The sequence below is a fragment of the Hyaena hyaena genome, unplaced genomic scaffold, assembly GCF_003009895.1.
Source record: "Hyaena hyaena isolate Hyena2069 unplaced genomic scaffold, ASM300989v1 scaffold_993, whole genome shotgun sequence".
NCBI classification, from domain to species: Eukaryota; Metazoa; Chordata; class Mammalia; order Carnivora; family Hyaenidae; genus Hyaena; species Hyaena hyaena.
This window is the reverse complement of record NW_024081626.1, coordinates 327,566-349,388: the sequence shown is the minus strand read 5'-3', so window position 1 is coordinate 349,388 and position 21,823 is coordinate 327,566. Positions and strand designations below refer to the sequence as shown.

Genomic DNA, 21,823 nt, shown 5'->3' with positions numbered 1-21,823 from the left:
TAGCTAATCTACTTCTGATAACTGTAATATCTGGGCAATCTCTGTTTGCTTCTACTGACTGTTGGCACTCTGAATCAAATTTTTCTGCTCCTTTGCAGATCTTATAATTTCTTGCTGGCTGCTGGGTATTTTCTATAAAAGAACAGTAGGTATGCAAATAAATAGCAGTTACCTCCACAAAAGGGCATGCCTGTTCCTTGTCAGGCTCTTAGACTGGGAAGCTGAGTCAATCTAATCTGCAGTTGATGGGAAGATGAATTTTGCTGCTGAATTTTGTAGTTTAACTTTACCACTTGCTTCAAATATTTTAAATGAAGAGGAATTCCTTTCAGCAGGGATTGGGATCTGAGCATTGGTAAGATCTTGGAGTAGAACCTTTGTGCTTTTCAGCTAAACTGCCAGCTTTCCAAACATGGGGAGTTTCTCTCTGCACTACATTCCAATGGCATAATTTAGAATTCCTCAGATCTTCTCTTTGTATTCTACTCAGGCTTCATGAGAAGGTGAACTCTCTCTCAAATTAAAATGCCTTTTGGAGGATAGTTGCTTACAATCACAATGCCTCAGAAAGATCTTTCCTGTTTTATTTCTGTTGTATATTCTTATCTTCCTAGTAAATGAGTACATTCTTTCTAAAACTAGCAATCTGGCTGATTGAAAAGAAGCAAGACATAAATCATGGATTTATGAAGATAAGCCAATGTTTACAGAACTGCATTTCACAGCAAGTCTATACAGGAAAAGGCAAAAGAGATAAGAAAAGTTCTTTCTCTTTCATAAATCCACTGAGCACTTACAATATATGCTGTTATTCCAGCAAAATCTAATCTCAGTAACTGGGATGGATAAAAATGGGATTTGTAAATTACAGATCTTGTTTGATTTTCTAAAATATAAATTAGAAGTGGGCTAGTTCAGGTTTCTTTTACCATGTGATTCTGCCAATTCTTAAAATCTTATCATTAATATCAAATGAATATAAGAAGAAAAAAAGGGTAAGGGCATTCCCATTTTTCAGAATCTTAATATGAAAACAACAAATACTTCCATTTCATTTACATTTCACTGGCTAATATTCAGTCTCATGCAATTCTTAATTGAAAGGGGGGCTTGGAAATGCAGTTTTGCTGTGTATCCAGAACAAAAAAGAAATAGATACATTCAGTTCATAGAATCTGTTAATTTTGTCAGCTTAAAACTTCTATCTTGCACACTAAATGTTCAATACATAATGTTGAGAGAACTGAGGAGGAATGCCTTATCTGTTTATATAAGCTACTGTACTGACACTGGAGGCAAGTCATATTTTAAGGGACGGTGTGGTTCTCTTCCATTATTTCTGCATAAGTGAGGGATAAACACACATTCAAAAATCTATTTGTAATCCCCTTTTGAACTTATTAACATTTCCAGCCTCTGTCATGTTTAAGGGTAAAGGGTAAATAATGGGATTAAAATACTATTGAAGTAACATTTTGTTTTACAGTAATTTCTTTAATGCGTTAGTGCATATTTCTAAGTCTAATATTCGGGTACAGACCCATAAGTCCAAGTTCTTCCCTTTGTCATCCTCCCCAAATGTAATTTATAAACTTTGATTCTATCAATTCCCCTCTCACCATATGTGGTCCTTCACAACTTGAATTTCAGCTTCCTTGATGTACAGGAGTCAGGACCAACCACTGGCTCTCAGGTGGGTTGCACATGATTTTCAGAGGCATGAAAGAAATTGTTCATGGTTTGTATCCAATTTTTTTTTCTAATGATGCCAGATTTCAATGAATCAATATTTATTGAAATATCTCCCATGGTCACTACTGCATGATATACGTAAATAGTATTTTATTCCATCAGGAGTATTATTTACACAGTCCTATATCTAGAAAGTTATTCCTAATTGACATTTCTAATTACACCAGATAACCATTTTCCTTTAAAGGGTTCCCTCTTATACGTTAAACTTGTTGTCACTTGTTAAACTTTTATTTTGGCCACAGAACCATTTCTTCTAAAATGATAAACCCTGTTAATCTTCAAAAATTCCGTTGAGAACCAGTCACTGGACACCACCTTCTGGATGATCATTTTCTTCTTTTGAATTTTATCTGGCATCTGTAAACCATTCTTTATCTGCACAGATACGGATCCAAGTAGAAGCTATCCAATCACTTACATGTCAGAGAGAGAGAAAGTTGTTTTGGTGGATGCATGTATCATAACTATTTGTACCTAGCTTCCCCCCCCACCCTTCTTTCGACTGATTTTGTCCTTCCTACAAAGATCACACCCTGTTTAAAAGGGTTAATATTTTTTCATTCAAGACTACTTTTACAAATACTTATAATTTCTATATAAATGAAAATCTAAGAAGCTCTTGGCTGTAGTTTGTGGTAACTTATATTAATCATATCTGCTATTATTCACAAATTTCTTAGTCTTATGTATGAACACTAGCCCTTGTTTTATGTAAATCACGTTTGAAGTAAATTTACCTATAGCTACTTCTCCAATGCATTAAATGATTAAAATCTCATTTCAGAGACTAAGGTAAATGAACCTATTCCAAGGATGTGTGTGACAGACCAGTTGGCATAGTATTTGGTCTTGTGGCAGGAATTAAATCAATACCTACAGAATCACATGTGCAAAACCTAAGCAATGAAAGTGCTTACATGAATGAATTCAGATCTGCTCCCCTTAATAAGTGGATTCCAGCAGGAAAAAAAACTTTATAAAGACTGTAAGAAATGTATTGATATGGTATAACAATTACTTCAAAACCCAATTCTAAAGGAGCTGCTGAGCAATGCTGAGTATCCAGGGTCCTGGAAAATGTCTCCTATAAAACAAAACGTGCTTTACAGTGATTTAGAAAATACAAAATGCTGGATTTTGTAGACTGCTTGGTGTACTTCTGGTTGTTTCTCTTAAGTAGAAAAAAATCTACAGTGTTGTAGTCCTTTGGTTTTTATTTTCTGAGATTAAAAAAAGTATAGGCATAAATGTTTTCCCATGCTCTTCTTGATGATATCCTTTAAAATAACTTATCAAATGGCTTTATTTATGTCTCTTGATTATCAGTGTTCATCAATATCACTGTCAGCCTTGATTAACTGGTTAAAAATTTCAGAGCAGAGTAAGTAACTTTCATGAACATTTTCCCCACTCCCTGAGAATCATAATCGTCACAGAAATGTTTTATCCCTTCATCATAAATCTCTGGAAAGTAGCCGTGTTCGTTCATTGTTAACAGGGCAAGGAGCAGTGTCATAGAGGGTTAATCCATGTAAATTGGCTTCCACTCGTAAAGAAATTTTCTGTAACAGAAAAGAAAATTACATATAGATGTTTGCTCCTTAAAGACATCTTCAACGGCTTCGACATCACATCTTCAATATGTTCTGAAGAATATTTATGGGGTTGGGGATGTAAATCAATTCTAAGGAGTAACAAGAACGAGACAGAAGCTGTACTGCCCAAGGTATCATCTGTAGTACCAACAGAGTAGGGAAAACCAAGCTTCTCTACTCAGAAGTTCTTCATTTTTCCTTGGTTTCTAAAAGGAATCAGTAAATGTAGGCAGAGTTGATGAAAATTCTGTGGAAAAGTTTCTGCAAATTTGTTTTACAGCCCTCTTTTCAAGTTTGAATACTTTAGCAACAACACACTCCTTCTCCAAACACAGAAACAACCGCCCTGAGAAGCCCCTCTTCTGGCAGTGCTGCTTACAAAGTTAATTTTCAAAAAGGCTGGAGATTTGCCTATAGAAACTTCTCTTATTTCACCTGAAGGCAGTATGACTGCATGAATCTGATGCTGGGTTTTCTTACCTGAAAATCACGGATATAAGTCAGGAAAAAGCCAAAGAAGGAGAATGACATAGACCATTCTGCTGCAGTGGTGATCATGTGAAGCACATAGCCCTTGGATGACAATGGAAAAAAATAACAGTTCTGTGAAATGTCAAATAATCTATAATTTCTCTCACATAAAAACCCCATAAAATGTATAATCCAATTGGTCTTATGAAAATCAAAGGACAATCAGGTAAATACTATGGATATTTTAAACACACTATAGCCTCTTGTTAAAAATGTATTCATTTGAGTTTAACTGTAACAAACATGCTATACTAATTAAAGATGTTACTAAAAGGGGTAGGTATAGAATATATTGATAACACAGAACCCTCCATACTATTTTCACAATTTTTCTGTAAATATAAACTATCTAAATTCAGGTTTGTTTAAAAACTTAATTCTATTTATATTTTATAAATAATTCCATATCTGAACTTTCTGTGGAAAAAAAAACAATCCTTAATTTACTGAACATAGCTCAAGAATTAAAGGCAGACATTAGGAAAATTCCTCCTAAATGATTTAGCTATTGTAAATTTCATCCAGAGCAAATAAAATTTCCATATGAGAATTAAGACAGGAGAACTTATACTCTATGATCAGGAAGTTACTGCCTTTCCCTCAAACATAAGATTCATTAAATGCCACTAAAAATGTTTAGGTAAAAACTGCTCATGGTAAAACTGGTGTTATTTTTAGAGCATTAAATAATATATGGATTATAACTAGGAGAATCCAGGGGTGCCTAGATGGCTCAACTGGTTGAGCATCCAGCTCTTGATTTTCAGTCAGGTCATGATCCTAGCACTGAGCACAGAACCTGCTGGAGATTCTCCTTCTCTCTCCCTCTGCCCCTCTCCCCTGCTCATGTATCTCTCTTTAAAATAAAAAAATAAATATATAATAAAAAATAATAATAACTGAGAGTGGGACATCTGGGTGGCTCAATCGGTTAAGTGTCCAGCTTCAGCTCAGGTCACGATCTCATGGTCTGTGAGTTCGAACCCCACATCAGGCTCTGCACTGGCAGCTCGGAGCCTGGAGCCTGCTTCGGATTCTGTGTCTCTGTCTCTCTCTTCCCCTCCCCTGATCATGCTCTGTCTCTCTCTCTCTCTCAAAAGTAAATAAACGTTAAAAAATATTTTAAAAAATAACTAAGAGAATCTAATAAATCATTTCATTCTTTCATTCTTACAAACATGTCCTATCCAGGGCTAATTCTTTAAAAATGATTTAAAATGAAATGCCACTGAGAGGTTTATGAAAACAGATGAACTTTATTTTATCATCTATTTAGTATATGTCCCTCCACTTTTCTTCTCAAGATCAAAGATGCTATCTCCATTCAGATATCCAGCATATTGGAACCCAAATCCAGAGTCCGTAATAATAAACTTTTAGATAATGATTCAGGAAACAAGAATTCTAATAATAAAAGATTTCAGTTGGGTATGCTGTACACTACATCCATATTTAGGAGGAACAATTTCTGAGAAAACTCTTTGCCATCATGATTCTCATCACGTTTTGAAAATGTTCAGTGATCAGATGTGACAGAACAACACGGTGGTTCTATACAAGCTCAATCATACAGAGAAAACAATCCTAATTTAACATAATTGATTATTCTGCTGAGAAAGTTTCATTTTTGGTGATAACACAAAAGAGTACATCAAAACCCACTAAAATAGTCATCTTTAATATAAAACTAAGTTTTATAGATTCCAAGCTCTTACTTTGTCCTCGGGGTTCCAATGGAGCTTCTGGTCTACATCCTTGCCGAAACTGCCACTGTGCAAAAATGATGAGGAAGTCAGCACTGTAAAAAAAAGTCAGTCAAGGAGAATCTTGGACAAGACCTGTACATTTAAATTAGATTCAAAATAAAAATCACTTTAAAGGTCCAAAAGGATTACTCATACATTTGTTTCCAAGGTCCAAACCCATTTTCTTAAAGACTACATGTCACAAAGCAGTAGTGAAAATTGAAATGTGCCTGGAGGATTACTATGAAATGGTCTGCATAGTCAGTCCCTCTTTGCTCCATGAGTCAGTACTATCCTACGTAATTGTTCGCAGGGATACAGACGCATCCTTCACATCTCTGAAGTGAACATGAGCTTTGTTCTGAGCTCAATTACTGGGGTCCTTTGTAAAATTTGAATTTCACGTTTCAAGTCTTTTAATTTATTAGCCCAAGAATCTCACCCACAAAAGACCTGCTTACAATATGCCAACAATGTTCATTTAAATTCTGTTATTCAATTCCCTTCCAAGTGGAGCCACATTTTACAGCAAAGGATACTGGTAAACGCACTTACTCCACACCAGATAACCAGCAATAGTCTAATCCAGAAGACTTGTTTGCCATGAATTTTGGGCTGCATTTGGTAGGAAAGGATGGTCTGAACCAACATATATAATGAGCCCATACCAAAGGTGAGCACAGCTCCACATATGTGTACAGCAAAAAACTCTGTTTTCTAAGAGGTAGAAAGAATAAGTAAATAAGATAAATTCAAAACACATTGCCAACACAGTATTTAAAAGCATAAGCCAGTGATTTCAATAGAACATCCACTGAGTGGAAAAGTACTATGAAGTCTACAAAATTACTTCTTGAAGTAATTGTTTCTCAGAGTACTCAGCATAAGACAGGGGATTATGGTAAACCAAATTATTCATATGCCACTACTGAAAATATGACAGTAATTGTTCATTTACTCATTGAATAACATGTTTATTTGGGTGCCTCTTGTGTGTCAAGCACTGTTTTAAGTATTCAGATATATTAGTGAACACAACAGGAAAGCATCTGGCCCTCAGAGTTTATATTCAAGTGAAGAAGCAAAAACAATAAATGATAAAGTTTAGAAGTAAAATCCAGAGCATGTTAGATGGTGATAAGGGTTATAGAAAAAGGATAGTGCACAGCAGAAGAACATTAGCAGGGTTGGGAAGCTGGAGGGAAGGAGATGCAGCTTAAACCCAATTTAACTCCAAAAGCAATTTAAAGGCTCAAAAAATTTAAAGCTCCCTCCCCTCCCCCCGCACCCCCCTCCCCGCCACCATGGCTCTGGTTGATTGGTTTTGATAAAGTATATAAGGGATTATCATAAATTCTAATTTTCCCCCTGTACTTCACTCTTACCAGTGTCCATTTACATTTTACTTTTTACTACATATACCCTCTGATTAAAAGTGACAACAGTGGCTCTCCACAAATGCTACAAACGTCTTCAGTTGAACTCTCTTGGTTTTGAAGCTGGCACTGTCTGTATTTCACGTGGTTGGGAAGGCACTGCATAGAATCTGGCATGGAGGGCATCACCAAGTGGCGGGAGGGGCTAGGTAGGGCTATCTTGGGCCCCTCCTTTCAGTTGACTGTGCTAATTCACAAAAACAGGGAGCCCAGCTTTCTTAGTTGAAGCTACAGGAAGTTCCCAGTATAAAGAAATAAAGGAGGGGCGCCTGGGTGGCTCAGTTGGTTAAGGGTCCGATTTCGGTTCAGGTAATGACCTCACTAGTTGGTGAGTTCAAGCCTCGTGTTGGGCTCTGTGCTGACAGCTTGGAGCCTGGAGCCTGTTTCAGATTCTGTGTCTCCCTCTCTCTCTCTCTGCTCCTTCCCAGCTCGTGCTCTATGTCTCTCAAAAATGAATAAATGTTAAAAAATTTTTTTTAAAAAAGAAGTAAAAGATAACAATGTTTTTGCCAAAGCCATTGGTTTTCTTTTGGAGAGAAAGGGCTACTTTGATTCAGTTTGTGGTGTTATATATAACTGGCAATAAGTTATCTATAAGGAATTCATCAAACTCCACATCCGAAAAACAAATAATCCAGTAAAGAAATGGGCAGAAGACATGAATAGACACTTCTCCAAAGAAGACATCCCGATGGCCAACAGACACATGAAACTATGCTCAACATCCCTCCTCATCACGGAAATACAAATCAAAACCATACTGAGATACCACCTAACGCCAGTCAGAGTGGCTAAAATGAACAAATCAGGAGACTATAGATGCTGGTGAGGATGTGGAGAAACGAGCACCCTCTCACACTGTTGGTGGGAATACAAACTGGCGCAGTCGCTCTGGAAAACAGTGTGGAGTTTCCTCAAAAAATTAAAAATAGAATTACCCTACAACCCAGCAATAACACTACTAAGAATTTATCTAACGGATACAGGAGTGCTGATTTGTAGGGGCACATGTACCCCACTGTTTATAGCAGCGCTATCAACCATAGCCAAATCATGGAAAGAGCCTAAATGTCCATCAACTGACGAATGGATAAAGAAGATGTGGTTTATATATACAATTGGCAATGAGAAAGAATGAAATCTGGCCATTTGCAGCAACATGGATGGAGCTGGAGGGTATTATGCTGAGCGAAGTAAGTCAATCAGAGAAAGACAGATACCGTATGTTTTCACTCATATATGAATCCTGAGAAACTTAGAAGACCATGGGGGAGGGGAAGGAGGAAAAAAAAGTTACAGAGAAGGGAGGCAAACCATAAGAGACTCTTATATACTGAGAACAAACTGAGGATTGATGGGGGGTGGGGAAGACGGGAAAATGGATGATGGGCATGGAGGAGGTCACTTGTTTGGATGAGCACTGGGTGTTGTATGGAAACTAATCTGACAATAAATTATATTTAAAAAAATAACTGGCAATGAGTTATGAGTACTAGGAGGGGAAAAAAGCGTTGTAATTACCACTTTGGGTAACAAAGAAAAAATTCAGCACCTGTAAAACAATAGAAAAAATAATAAAACAAAAATAAAACAAAATGGTATTATCTTCTTATCTTCATATGGGAATGTACCTATAGATATGGATAAAGTCTGGAAAAATACAGACAAAAATGAAATTAACTATTTTAGGGCTATGAGCAGGAATACGGAAACTGATCAGGGAAGACAGGAACCCTACTTGTGGCAAAGACAGGTAGGTAGCTGTCCACCAAAGCTTATGTGTCGCGTTCATGGTTTAGAGTGGCCCCGGGAACTGATGCTCAACAAGACCTCATTTCCTAGCCCCCCTGTGTCTAGCAAATAAACGTTACTAGAATGATGTGATTCATTCTAGTTAAGGTTAAAGCTGTAAAGAAGCAGGTGTGGTTTTTCCATGTTCTCTTTGACTGTTTCAGCCAGCTGGCTGCAGAAGACATTAAGGACTTAGGGAAGAGCAGAGCTCAAAGATGGATAATGACGTCAAGGCCTTAAATTACTGTGGGAAGAAAGTGATCTATCAACCAAACGTAACTACACTAGATGCATGAATATGTCTCTATTAGTGTATTTGTATGGTGAGTGTGTATAAATAGGGCACCAAATGTCTAAACTGAAACTTTATAAAGACTGTAGAGAAACTAATCAAAAGACACCATGCGCCCAGGAGGTGGCTGAAAGAATGTCAACAGAAAGGAATGTGAAGAGTTGGTAAATGTTTATGAAGGTTGCTACCACTTTAAGAATTCCCTGAGAAAAAGCTGGAAGAGCTCCATATCCTACCTGTACTTACTCATATAAGGGGCTGAGCACCTAGAAAGAGAGGTTGATCAATGGGAACATCTAAACAAGAATATAAATATAAAATAGATGTTAGGCATATTTTTTTTAAGTCTATAATTTTGTCGCTTATAATTTATATCAATTCCCTCTGGTCTTGGATTAATCACCAACTAAGTAATAAGAAAGAGTCTAATAAATAAAGAGTTCTGTGAATCCTTAAAAGGTCGGAATAATTTATAGGTGTTCAGCAGCTGAGAATGAATTTATCTCATTGTATATGTAGTGATCTCTAAGAAGGTCAAATAACGTAAAGGCAAGGGATTCTACTTTGTTAAGGCAAAGAAACAATAACAGATCGTAACTGAATGTTTCAGGTTTCCTTTTTAAGATGTATTAATTTAGGTACTTCAGGAAAATACCTATGCTGGGGTAAAGCACAAACCTGGAAGTTTGCCACAACAGAAAGTCCAAAACAACTCAGTAATCCAAGTGCAAGGCCAGCCTTGTTTATTCTGATGATACGATTCTCTTCAGGATTCAGAGCATGGACTTGCTTGTAACGAACATAAATTGTAGCAATGCCTGGGAAGAGATAATACGAAAGCCAACAAAGTAATAAATAACCAGGAAATAAAGTTGCCAATAGTTAACAAAGGTCATATAGCATAGATTTTCCTTTTACAGTTTATCCGAGAGAAGAGAAAAAACAAAAAGCAGAAACAGCTGTCGATTTTAAATAGCTTTTAAGGTTGCATTACAGAACTAGTAATATCTCTGTGTGACTCAAAGGCACTAGCCTCCTGTGGGCCTCACATTTACAGACATTTAGGGTAAAATTTGAGAGAGAAGTTTGATGTCTTCTGAAAATCTCTAATAATAAGTATTAAAAAACACAAAACACCCTATATGACCAGCATTAAAGTCTAAAGTAATTAGTGCTAAAATATGTATAAAATGGGTCCAGGCAAACAAAACAAAACACCAAAGGATGATTTGCTTCACTCTCATCTCATTTTATTTCAAATTATTACAATTTGGCTCAATGAAATATAGCAGTCAACATACAGAAAAAAAAAAAAACCCTAGAACAACCCACTTTACTATCCTTGTTAGTCAAGGAGTCAAATCAAATCAAATTTTCCATCACAGAAATACTGTCAAAGAACTTGGAAGTGTAGAAAATGAAACAGAGATGCTTTTGTAGACATGTTTTTTGAAAACTTTAGTCATAAGAAGAATTTCTATACACTGAATCATTTCCTTGACTTCAATTTTTGACCCAAGCAAGTGATAAATATCATATGGAAGAATGCAAATATTTAAAACAATCACAACTGAGAGAAAAAATATTTTAGTAAGTCATTAATAAAGCCTGGTTCAAAAAAATAAACAAACAGGAATGTCAAATACAGTTGAACTCCATTCTTCTGGCGATAGAACATAGTTCAAAAAATCAAAACATGGTCCCTCTGCTGCTCTCAAACGTCTAAACTGTTTAGCCTAAATGAATTTCGTTAGTGTTAGTTGTGAGTTTTCTGTCCTCTACTGGTTGCTTAAGAAATCCACTTATGGCCTCAAGAAATATTTGATTATATTTGGATAAGCAGTCAAATAGCCTCACAGACATTTTTTATGATATCTATTTTCTTTTTAAAAGGAACATATCTGTGATCAATAATTTAGTGATAATAGTCCCTCAAGTAAACAGAAAGTAAAACAAGTAACAGAATAGTGGTTTTTTTTAAAATTTATTTATTTCTGAGAGAGAGAGAGAGAGAGAGAGAGACAGCATGAGCAGGGGAGGGTCAGAGAGAGAGGGAGACACAATCTGAAACGGGCTCCAGGCACTGAGCTAGCTGTCGGCACAGAGCCTGATGTGGGGCTCGAACCCACGAACTGTGAGATGATGACCTGAGCCAAAGTCGGACGCTTAACCGACTGAGCCACCCAGGTGCCCCAGAATAGTGTTTAAAGAAGGAAACGAATTTAGCTATTAATTTCAAATTTTAAAATAATTCCCATTACTTACATAAAACTGCAGCGATATTTAACATTGCCCCAAACAAGCATTTTTCTGGAGGTAGGGTACCGGTGTCACTGAAAGAAAAGAAGGTATGTAGATTTCTCACACTAGATATACATGTGCAGTTTTTCTAAAGAATAAAAAATAACAGGGGTTACTTCAAATCCTATATCTTTTTATATGTTTGTAAGTTCGGCTCTTATATAATAATTTTATGAGGACATGACAGTTTGAGCTCACAGTATCCTATCTGGTTCACTTTTTTCTCATATCGCTTCAGCTTTATTCCTTTTTCATACAACAGAGATCAATAGAAAATGATTTAAAAAACAAAAACAAAAACAGAAACAAAACAAAACATGCTGGGTGTACTGGGGCTGTGTTCCTGACTGGCATCCTGGGCAAGTGTGTTCATCTGTGTCACCTCAATGTTCATTCTCTAAAACACTGCAGATCTTTTCATGACTCTGTCTTGGCATCTGTTGTTGATGTTGTCTATAATTCAATTAATACCTAATCATTTCCTGTTAATTAAAAAAACATTTACCAAGCATCTCCTAAGTGCCAGACAGTATTTTAGGGATAGGAATACAGTGGTTAGTAAAAGAGACAAAGCCCTTGGCTTCCTGGAGCTTCCACGCGAGACCAGCTTTGGTTCCCTTCCTCTCCACAGCCTTAGCCAACTCCTCTAGCAGAATGCAGACCCATGAAGCATTCTGTCCACACTTCTATTACAATCACATAGTACAATGTATTGCAATGTATCAGTTTACATGCCTGTGTTTCAGGGCAGTGAGGAATACAGAGATCCAGATCAACAGTCCATCTGCCATTTACTATGGAACCTTGGGTTTACTCTTCTCACTCCCTCTGACTGTTCCTTGTCTGCAAAATGGGGCTATTAATTCCCTCCCAGCCTCATCAGCCCAACATGAGGAAATGAAACTGTGGTCATACATGTGAAGACCTAGCACAGTAGCAGGTGCAGGGGAAATACATATTAAATGTTAGTTCTTTTCCCTTCCCTCAAACTACAGTAAAGATGAAAAAGACAAAGGCTTTTTCAAAGTCTCTTTCAAAAATAATAACGATCTCAACTAACACAACGTAATGGGATTAAAAAAGAAATGGAAACTCAGGTCTGGTAAGGAATCAATAAGGTTTGGTGAACATTTGGGTTAAGTTCAGGAAAAGTAAAGTATCAAATATAAACTCTAAGTATTGCTCCTTCTGACTCTAAAATGTATCTTCAGAAATAAAAGATTCTGTTCTTCTGATCATCTTCAGGAGGTGGAGATTATGGTTTTGTTGGTTTCTTCTACCTTTCAAACTTTCAAAAATAATGTACATATATCCTTATAATCAGAAAAAAATCCATAATAATCCATAATAGTTGTATTTCAAGTGATGCTACAGTTTTGAACTATCCCATAAGTAAACAAAAGCATGCATTTCCAAGATGATGGGCTAAGTGTGCTCCTTCCTTGGCTCTGCATCAGAATGACATAAACTGGCCCACAAGTGAAAACAGCCAAGTCCATCACCTCAACAGCATTATGCCCCAACCCAGTGGTCATCAAACTGTTTTGATAATATACTAACATAACAACAACAACAAAAATCTGACCATGTAACTTCAAAATGTATTTATTATATAAGTTTAAATATGGAGATTAAAAAAAATACACACAGAAGTTCTAATAATTTCTTCTCGTGCCCCAGTACCAGTCTCGTGCATTCTACCTGAGCGTCTACTACCTGAACCACTAAGAGAACACCTGAAGCATATTTCCAGTGGAATTGTCCTTAGAATGAAATTTACAGTTGGTTATGTCTTTTGGGACTATTAACAATTAAACCTTTCAGATAGGGTCTGTGAACTGAAAGGAAGTTTGCAGAGCATCTAATCGAATTCAATCATTTTTCAGATGAAGGAAATGAGCCTGAGAAGTAAAATTAAGTACTACTGAGTTTAGATCTATTAGAATGTTGGAGAAAGATCCCAGGGTAATAATATTAAGGTCATTAGCAGGAAAATAAAAAGGCAGAATGGCAGGGACGGAAAAGGAAGTGTCTAGGGTACTATCTGTCAGAAAATCACATGCAGAACTGAAACTCAGAAGAACCCAAAGGCCTCTTAACGGATTAAAAGCTCTTTAAAGTGAAAGCAGACAAGTTCTTGAAAGGGAACTAAAAATGCTGACAGATGCTCAGGAATCATAGATATATGCTCCCTAAAGAGTTACTAAAGATTGAATTGGCTCCTTAAGCTACATTCCTCTAGCAGAGTGAGGTGATTATTCATCAGATTATTCCTAGAACTGGAACCTTAAATTCTAAAGTATCTTTGGTTTTTGTACATCTTCCCAAAGTGTACCCAATTTGTTGATATCCTTTGCTCCATATCATGCTAATGTGAGAACAAATGTAGATGGTAACGTTCCAATCTCTTATAGACAGTTTTAAAAGGTAAATTTAGGTAAATGCTTAAAGTGTTACCTTGTACACAGTAAGTCAACTAATAGTTGCCATCACCATTATATTTTAATATTATTACTGTTGTTTGCAGCATTTTTGAATTTTAAGGGGAGAAGAATTCCACATCTGTCTTCTGAGACAACCTCAAAGACTTATTTGGAAAACAAGGCATAATTCACTAACTAATTCATTAAATAAATCTTACTCCATCTCCACATTTTTCTATCACATGGAAAGACCTAAACACAACTTCCTTTTTATGTTCCTTTTGTTGGTGTGATGTCAAACATGAAATTTGAATTTTAAAATGTTAACATTAAATGTTGGCTTTGGGTAGTATAGACATTTTAACAGTATTTGTTCTTCCAATCCATGAGCATGGGATGTTTTTCCATTTTTTGGTGTCCTCTTCAATTTCTTTCATCAGTGTTCTATGAAACAGAGTACAGATCTTTTACCTCTTTGGTTAGGTTTATGGTGCAATTGTAAATGGCTTCAATGTTGAAATGTGAATGATACATAAACAGTCTCCTATAAAAGGATACATTTCACTGACCTGATATAAGGCAAAGCAGGGTCAACATGGTGGAGTGTTATGGCAGTAATGTATGAAAATATGAAAGCAGCAGCTGTCCAAATTACTAGGGCAGAAGGAAGAAAACAGAGCCCTTGCTGAAACCACCACATCTCAAACAGGTCTTCTGAAGTAGAAAAACAACAACAACAACAAATTAGAAAAGATAATCCACAAGTATTTCATCTCTTCTGCTTTAGCTATCCACTCCCACTATCTTGTACTTATCACCATGAGCTGTCCCCCTTCTGAAATCATCCCCCACACCATCTACTAACACCTGCTCGCTTTCAATTTCTCAGTATATGGAACCAAGTTTCACCCACTTGGCATATTCAGAAACATTTCCCCCCCCCCCCCTTTCCACACATACTCAAGTACTAATGTTTATTCAATATCTCAAATTTCCTTCAAGTCTACCCTTTCTCTCTGTCTTTCCTGCCACTACTCTACCCAGAACACCATCATTTCTTGACCACATTATTGTTACAATCTCCTAAATGGTCCTTCTCTAGTGTGGAGACATCAATCTAGACTCCACCCTAAACCCAGAGTGAGCCTTCTAATTCTGAAATACTAATCTGACCATTTAATTCTCCTACAATAATCTTTCAAGGCCTCCCTGTGGCCTTATAGATAAATAAAAGATAATAAAAACTATCTTTCCTCACTAACACCATCTACAAGGTCTTCGTTTTATATGATCTCGACTTACTTTCCCATAATTCATCTCTGGCTACTTCTCTGTTCCCAGCTCCTTGTTCTAGCTATCATCCTCTTCATCATCATTAGAAAAGTAAACACAGTGTCTACTCAGTGTCACCAAGTTACTAAGCACCTTGATTGCATGATCTCATTTACTTCTCACAACAGAATTACAGAGGTTAAGAAAACTGTCCAAGGTCACAGAGCTGGAACTCAGTAGAGCCAGAATTCAAACTCAGGCATTCCATTCTAACACCAATCACTATGCTCTACTGCTATAGCAAACTTCTTTCAGATGTTCAAATGGGTCATGCTCTCTTGTACACTCATAGACCTTCATGTACACCGTTCTGTCTGGATGACACACCACAGTGCTATCATCCCTCCAGCCCACCTGTTAACTTCTATACCTATTCATGTCCCAGACGTTCCAGCTTCGGCTGAGTGTCCCTACTTTATTTCCAACGGTACCCTTTACTTCTCCAACCAGGGCATTTATCTCACTTAACCCAGGCTTGTTCGCTTGGTTTTAGCTTCTGTACTAAACCTTAGATTCTGAGAGAGCAGAAATCAACTGTTTTGTTCACCATTATGTGCATGGTGGGGGGGGGGGGGCGGGGAAGAAAAAGAGCATCTAAATACACACATAACACATATCACCATTTTCTTCAAATCCAGACTGAAGATGTTAAGTAATCATAAACAAGTGAATTTGAAGACATTAATGTATCTGAAGTTTAATTATTAAAAAGAAATACAGAAATACTTTCGAATTCTAAGAAATTACTCCTATGCATGTGAAAATAATTTCATGTTTGGAGGAGTATCTTTTCATAGTTTGATGGACAGAAATTGAGTATTTCCCACAAACTCTGTAAGAACAACTCCTATCTGCACAATCCTCTAGTATGCTCAGCTTCCGCATCTCAGACTGACCTTCCAAACAATGAAATCTCAGCCATTTTTGACTTGACACTTACGCCGATCATCTGACTTGTTGCTAAATATGTACATTTAAATATTGCTAAACAAGTTTCTTTTCCATTATTCCTAAAGTCATAGGAAAAGGACATAGTTTGAGTAATTTCCTGCCTGAATTATCATAATCTCCTTTCTGTTCTTTTCTCTCCCCCGCTCCTTTTAGTCTTTAACATTCTATCCATCCTTTTCATCAATTTAGTTAAACATGACAATTCCTTGCCACATTCCTATAGTGCTTTCCCCAGCATAAGTTTCTGGGACAATAATTCTCAATTTCTAGAAAGTTTGAACTACTTCTAAAGTCTTTAATTCTCCTTTCTTCTCTTTGAACATTATTTTAATTTGTTTTGGATAATTCTAATGCAACATCCTTAGAGGAGTCTGGTTTCATATTTGCTGGTTCCACCACCCCTTGCACCTGTTTTATAGTTTTTGACCATGAACTTGTATTTGGATGATTTCAATTGAGAGTATTCTAAAAGGCTTAGGTTAAGGGTGAATCATTCCAGGGAGGATCTATATTTTTGCCAGGTACTCTGGCACATTACCAACCTGGGTCAACTTTAATTTCTTGACTTCTAGGTTTTTTAGACCATGTAGATATGTAAATTGAACCCTGAATCTGAGTGATGGCAGACCCCATAATTTCAGGTTCTAAAGGGGAAGCTTCACTGCCCTACCTGGACCTGGGTGAAAATGAACAAATTTCTTTGTGACCCCTCTTTGCCAGAAAGGAGATATTTTTCCTAGCCCATCTTTCACTGAGTGTGGATTTTTGGGGATCCTGGCTGAATGTGGGGGAGGATGGTTCTCCAAGGCCATGAGTTATACAACTGCAAGTAGAAATCTTCACATTTTATTTTTTATGAAAATGGTCATCCCCTGAAACACATTTATGCAAACTACCATGCGAATGGTGCCTCTCAGATTTGTACACCTGAGAAGTTAAAGCGGTATGAATGGTACCTCTCTACCTTGGGTGGGGGTCAAGAGGAGCCTCTCACCTGTCTCTAATTGTGCTTCAAATGCCCCCCCTCCAAAAAAAAATCACTGCTAATTTACTACTCTGGTTTCTGCTCTCTCTTTGACCTTTTAGCTCTGGGGATTTTCCTTTCTGTTCTACATGCCTGCGATGCATTTAAAAGGCTAATATAATTTATCCAACATTTAGATGTTCTGGCAAAAGGAATTTTCAAAACACTGTGTCCACCTCATTGCTAGAAGCATAACTTCTTCCCCCTTTAGACATTTTGGTATGCCCACACCCTTCCTATTCTTTACAATGTAGCTCAAACACCATCTTCCGCACATACCCCTCCCTAATTTCTTTATCTGGAAATAAGCACTCTGCAGTAGGACAGATAAGGAGAGTGTCTTTAAGTGGATAAAATCCGGGGCGCCTGGGTGGCTTAGTCGGTTAAGCGTCCGACTTTCCGACTTTCGCTTAGGTCATGATCTCGCGGTTCGTGGGTTCGAGCCCCGCGTTGGGCTCTGTGCTGACTGCCAGCTCAGAGCCTGGAGCCTGTTTCAGTCTGTGACTCCCTCTCTCTCTGACCCTCCCCTGCTCACGCTGTTTCTCTCTCCTAGAAATAAATAAAACATTAAAAAAAAAAAAGTGGATAAAATCCTTGATTAGACACTCTACTACCTAAGCAGAGCAGAGGGTCTTGCCCATGGTAATTACTCACTCACTATTTTATTTTGTTTGTTTATTTATGAAAAAGAGAGAGAGAGAGGAGAGGAGAGGAGAGAAAGAGAGAGAGAGAGAGAGAGAGAGAGAGAGAGAGAGAGAATCCCAAGCAGGCTCTGCGCTATCAGTGTGCAGAGTCCAAGGCAGGGCTCGATCTAACGAACCATGAGATCATGACCTGAGCCGAAATCAAGAGTCTAATGCTCAACTGACTGAGCTACGCAGGTACCCCTCACTAAATGTTTTCTGCAGGAACAAACAGCCAGATCCAAAATCATCTTAAACCCCAAAAAGATTCATGACTTTTCTACTTCAGTAAACAGTATTACCATTTTTTTTCTAGGTTATCCAGATTCTAAGACTGCAGAGTAATCCTAAATTCCAATACAGGAGCCTCTAGCCAAATGTGGCTATTTAAATTAAAGTTACAACTGACTAAAATAAAACTTAAAAAGTCAGTCTTTCAGCCATAATAGCCACATTTCAAGTACTCAAAAGCCACATGGGTCTAGTGGCTACCTTAACGGATGGTGAACATACAGAACATTTTCCATTATCAGGGAAAAGTTCTATTGGACTATGCTACACAACTAGCACAGGGGTTGCACTGACACAGCACAAGAAACTAACACATCATTGGTACATCATAAGGGCTGGCTTTTACAATGAACTGTTGAACCATAAAATTATGCCCACTTCATAGAGGTTGATTCAAGAACTAAGTGAATTAATATATGTACAATACTGTCATAGATGATCAATAAATGGCTGTTCCTCTTGTGGAATGCAAAAGATGAGTTACCTGTTTTACAAATTCACAGGATATGTCTTCAGATCTGCACACAACTCTGCACCTTTGTAAATCCTGAACTCTACATACAAAGAAAGTAAAAGGATATTTCAAACCACATTCTTTTAAACATGTACAATTTCAAGTCGATATGTCAATATTTGTTCATGGGTAGAACACTATGTTATAGAATTATTAATAACTTATTTTTCTTTAAAGAATTGATACTTATGTGTTTAATTTTTTATTTTAAATCTAGTATAGTTAGCATACAGTGTTATATTAGTTTCAGGTGTACAATACAGTGATTCAACCATCCTATACATTACTCAGTGCTCATCAAGATAAGTGTCTAGTGTGTTAGAATGATGTACCATCTGAAATTAAGTAATATTTTAAATCTAGGATGTCAATTTTCCTATCCTTTCTCCCATTAGACAACTTTCACTGACCTCAAAAAAGATAAAATGAAAGGAGAAACATGGAGTTTCCTCCTAAAGAGGAAAGACAATGAGGAAAGAATGATAGTTTATTAGTAAGCAAAATAAAACATTAACTAATCTGTGTGATGCAATGGAAAAAACACCCTTGTGAGAGCAGTTGTGACATTTACCCAAGTGTAAATCCTAGCTTTATCAAGTCCCACTGTGTGATTTAGGAAAGTTACTAAACTCTTATGAGTTACAGTATTCTGATTTGGAAAGTAGCTACCCCAAAGCGTTATTCCTTAGTGCAGAACAGAGTAAGCACAGAGTTTAACAACGGGAGCTGATTTATCAGTTCTGCACAGCTAGCCACAGAGATGGGGAACAACGCTCAATTCTTTGCATGTGTGAATCATCTTGGTTTGTATCTCCTTAGATTTTGAGGGTTCTCATTGTTTGCACTGATAGTTTAGAGGAGAAGCAGGGCTTGAAACGATTTGCCAATTTGCTAATGACAACTGAAAAATTTAAGTGTGTTGACTTGGTAAGGAAGACTACTATTGCCCATGTATTTCCACACTGGAAAGCTGAAAGTATGGCTGGCTAACTGCCAAGCAAATAAATTTAAAATTTCAATGGTTAATGATTTAAGGCATTTGAAAATATGCAGGAATAATCTTCATATAGTAGTAAGGGTGCTTAACAAAATGTTCTTGTGTCTCTGACCTACCTGCTCTACATTCTTTGAAGATCCATGAATCAGAACTGCAGTTATGATTCTTACATTTCAGAAATGCTTGAATATCACTGGTAATAAGATGAATTCCTTATACGGTCTCCTCTTAAGTGATGACTGCTACGAAACAGTAAGAAAGTAAATTCGGGATGTTCCAATTGAAGAGAGAAAAAAAAATTCTGTGGAACCATCAAGCCCAAAGCAAAGCATAATAGAAAACAGTTATTTTTCTAAAGTCTCACTTGGCCTTCTAGCAAATGTGATATTCTTGTAATTGTTAAATCCTAAAGAGCCTAGAAGGTTAAGTAACTTTGTTATTATACGTTGGGTCAAATGTTACTGGGAGACAAATGGGGGAGAATCTGATGATGCCACAAGAATTACAGAACGGCACCTGGGTACTGATTTATATAAATTTGGGACAACTGGAAAAATTATTTCCCTGGTGTGCTCTCTGTTTTTCAACTGTATCCTAATGCAAAGAAAGCACGGTGTGAGGATACAAAGGATCAGCCATTTACCTTTCCGTATCAGGCTCCCACAGCCCTTACTCGGCCCCGCGACCAAACTGCGCGTGGTGGACAAGCTTCGGGTAAACACAAGGTCAACACCCATCTCACTTTCAAACCTGCCACCAAGCACTCTACCAAGAAACCGGAACGCCTACTGAAAAGCAGTTTTTTTTGTGGGACTGGGGCAAAGGTTCTCAGCAGCCGCTTCAAACAAAACAAGGCACTATTTACACCGTTGCCTTCTTCTGAGATGCAAAGCCCTAGGACGCCTACCTGGGGCCAGGAAAAAAGCGGGAGGCTGAGCCCGGCCCGGCTCGCGGAAAGGGGGCCAGGAGGGAGAGAAGAGGGTGGGGACAGCCCAAGGTTGGGGACGCAAAGGTGAAGCGCAGAGACCTGAACCCAGTGCAACCACCCGTCCAGGTCCCCCGAGTCCCCAGGACCCCGCCCGCGCTCCAGTCACCACCAGGTCCCTTCTCCCGCGCTTCGCACAGCATCGGGCCAGCCGGCACGCGACTGGTGTGCGGGCCACCGGGGGTGGTGGGGGGCTCGGGACGGCTTCCACTTCCCCGACCTGCCGTTCCCATCCTATGACACACACTCCGACAGCGGTCTGGGGCCGGCCCTCATCCCCTTTTCGGCTTACTTTGATTGCAGGAGCCCGCCAGGGTTAGCCGCCGCGTCGGGAGCCGTCCGGCTGGACGAAGACAGGGCGGGCCTCCGGGGCGCGCTCCCGAGCAGCCAGGCCAGGCCTGGGGCGCGCTTTACCGCCCCGAGGAGCGCGCCCGCGCCGCCGCTCGTTCAGAGCCGGTTTTCCTTTACGGCAATCGCAAAAGTGTCGCGAACGGGCTGCCGCCGATCAGAGTCACTCAGTCGGCTGGAGTCGGAGGTCTTATTTGTAGCCGTCTGCGTTCGGGGGTCGGGGTAAGGCTGGTGGGCTTGGCCTGGGGAAGTTGGTCGGGTGTGACGGACGTGTTGGGGGGCACGACTCTCGAGAGGGGTGGAGAGGGAGCTGCATGCTCTGGGGTGGGGCAGCGGAATATAGGTGTGTATGGACTCGCGCGAGGCGAACGCAGTTCTTCCCCGCGCCGGCTGCCCTCGCTCGCGCGCGGGGTTGTGGGGAAGACGAGGGGCGCCCGCTCCTCTGGCCGCAGGTGGAGAGATGGGGGTGACGAAGTGCCAGCGCGGGCGCCCGGGGGCCGCTGAGTGGGAGCCGGGATGCGGAGAACCTCGGCGGGCCGGGGCTGGGTGGGCCGAGGTGTAGAGGCGCTGCCCGAGTGGAACCGACCTTGCCTCGGCAGGTCCACACCTTCCTGCCCAGGTGCTGCCAACTCCACCAGCCGTGTTGCATCCGGTGCCGGGGTGGCCTTCTCTTTGGAATGCGGGCTGGGCCACGCTTCTTCATCAGCAACTTTTCTAGAAATTTCAGCGTAGAGCGACAAGCTCTGAGATCGCCAGCTAGGGTTTATTTCTGCAGCATTTTTGGAAGGAGAAAGGACGGGAGGGTTGCTAGTGTTTGCCGGTGTTCCCA

The 21,823-nt window shown here is 38.9% G+C and overlaps 2 protein-coding genes across 2 annotated transcripts in view; one reads left to right on the top strand and one right to left on the bottom strand.

Moving 5' to 3' along the window:
* Nucleotides 1-567: 567 nt before the first annotated feature.
* DRAM2 (DNA damage regulated autophagy modulator 2) lies at nt 568-21,097 on the bottom strand. The gene is made up of 10 exons (XM_039221656.1): nt 20,939-21,097; nt 19,778-19,900; nt 18,635-18,704; nt 14,439-14,583; nt 11,411-11,478; nt 9,824-9,963; nt 6,166-6,343; nt 5,597-5,679; nt 3,831-3,923; nt 568-3,317 (listed from the first exon to the last, which is right to left on the bottom strand). Exons 4-10 carry the CDS (start codon nt 14,567-14,569, stop codon nt 3,210-3,212), a joined length of 801 nt encoding a protein of 266 aa, XP_039077587.1. The 5' UTR covers nt 14,570-14,583; nt 18,635-18,704; nt 19,778-19,900; nt 20,939-21,097; the 3' UTR covers nt 568-3,209.
* A 16-nt stretch (nt 21,098-21,113) lies between these two features.
* CEPT1 (choline/ethanolamine phosphotransferase 1) overlaps nt 21,114-21,823 on the top strand; it is a 36,951-nt gene continuing 36,241 nt past the window's right edge. The window contains exon 1 of the mRNA XM_039221655.1: nt 21,114-21,216. The gene's annotated coding sequence lies outside the window, so the exon portion shown is untranslated. The remainder of the gene's footprint in view (nt 21,217-21,823) is intronic.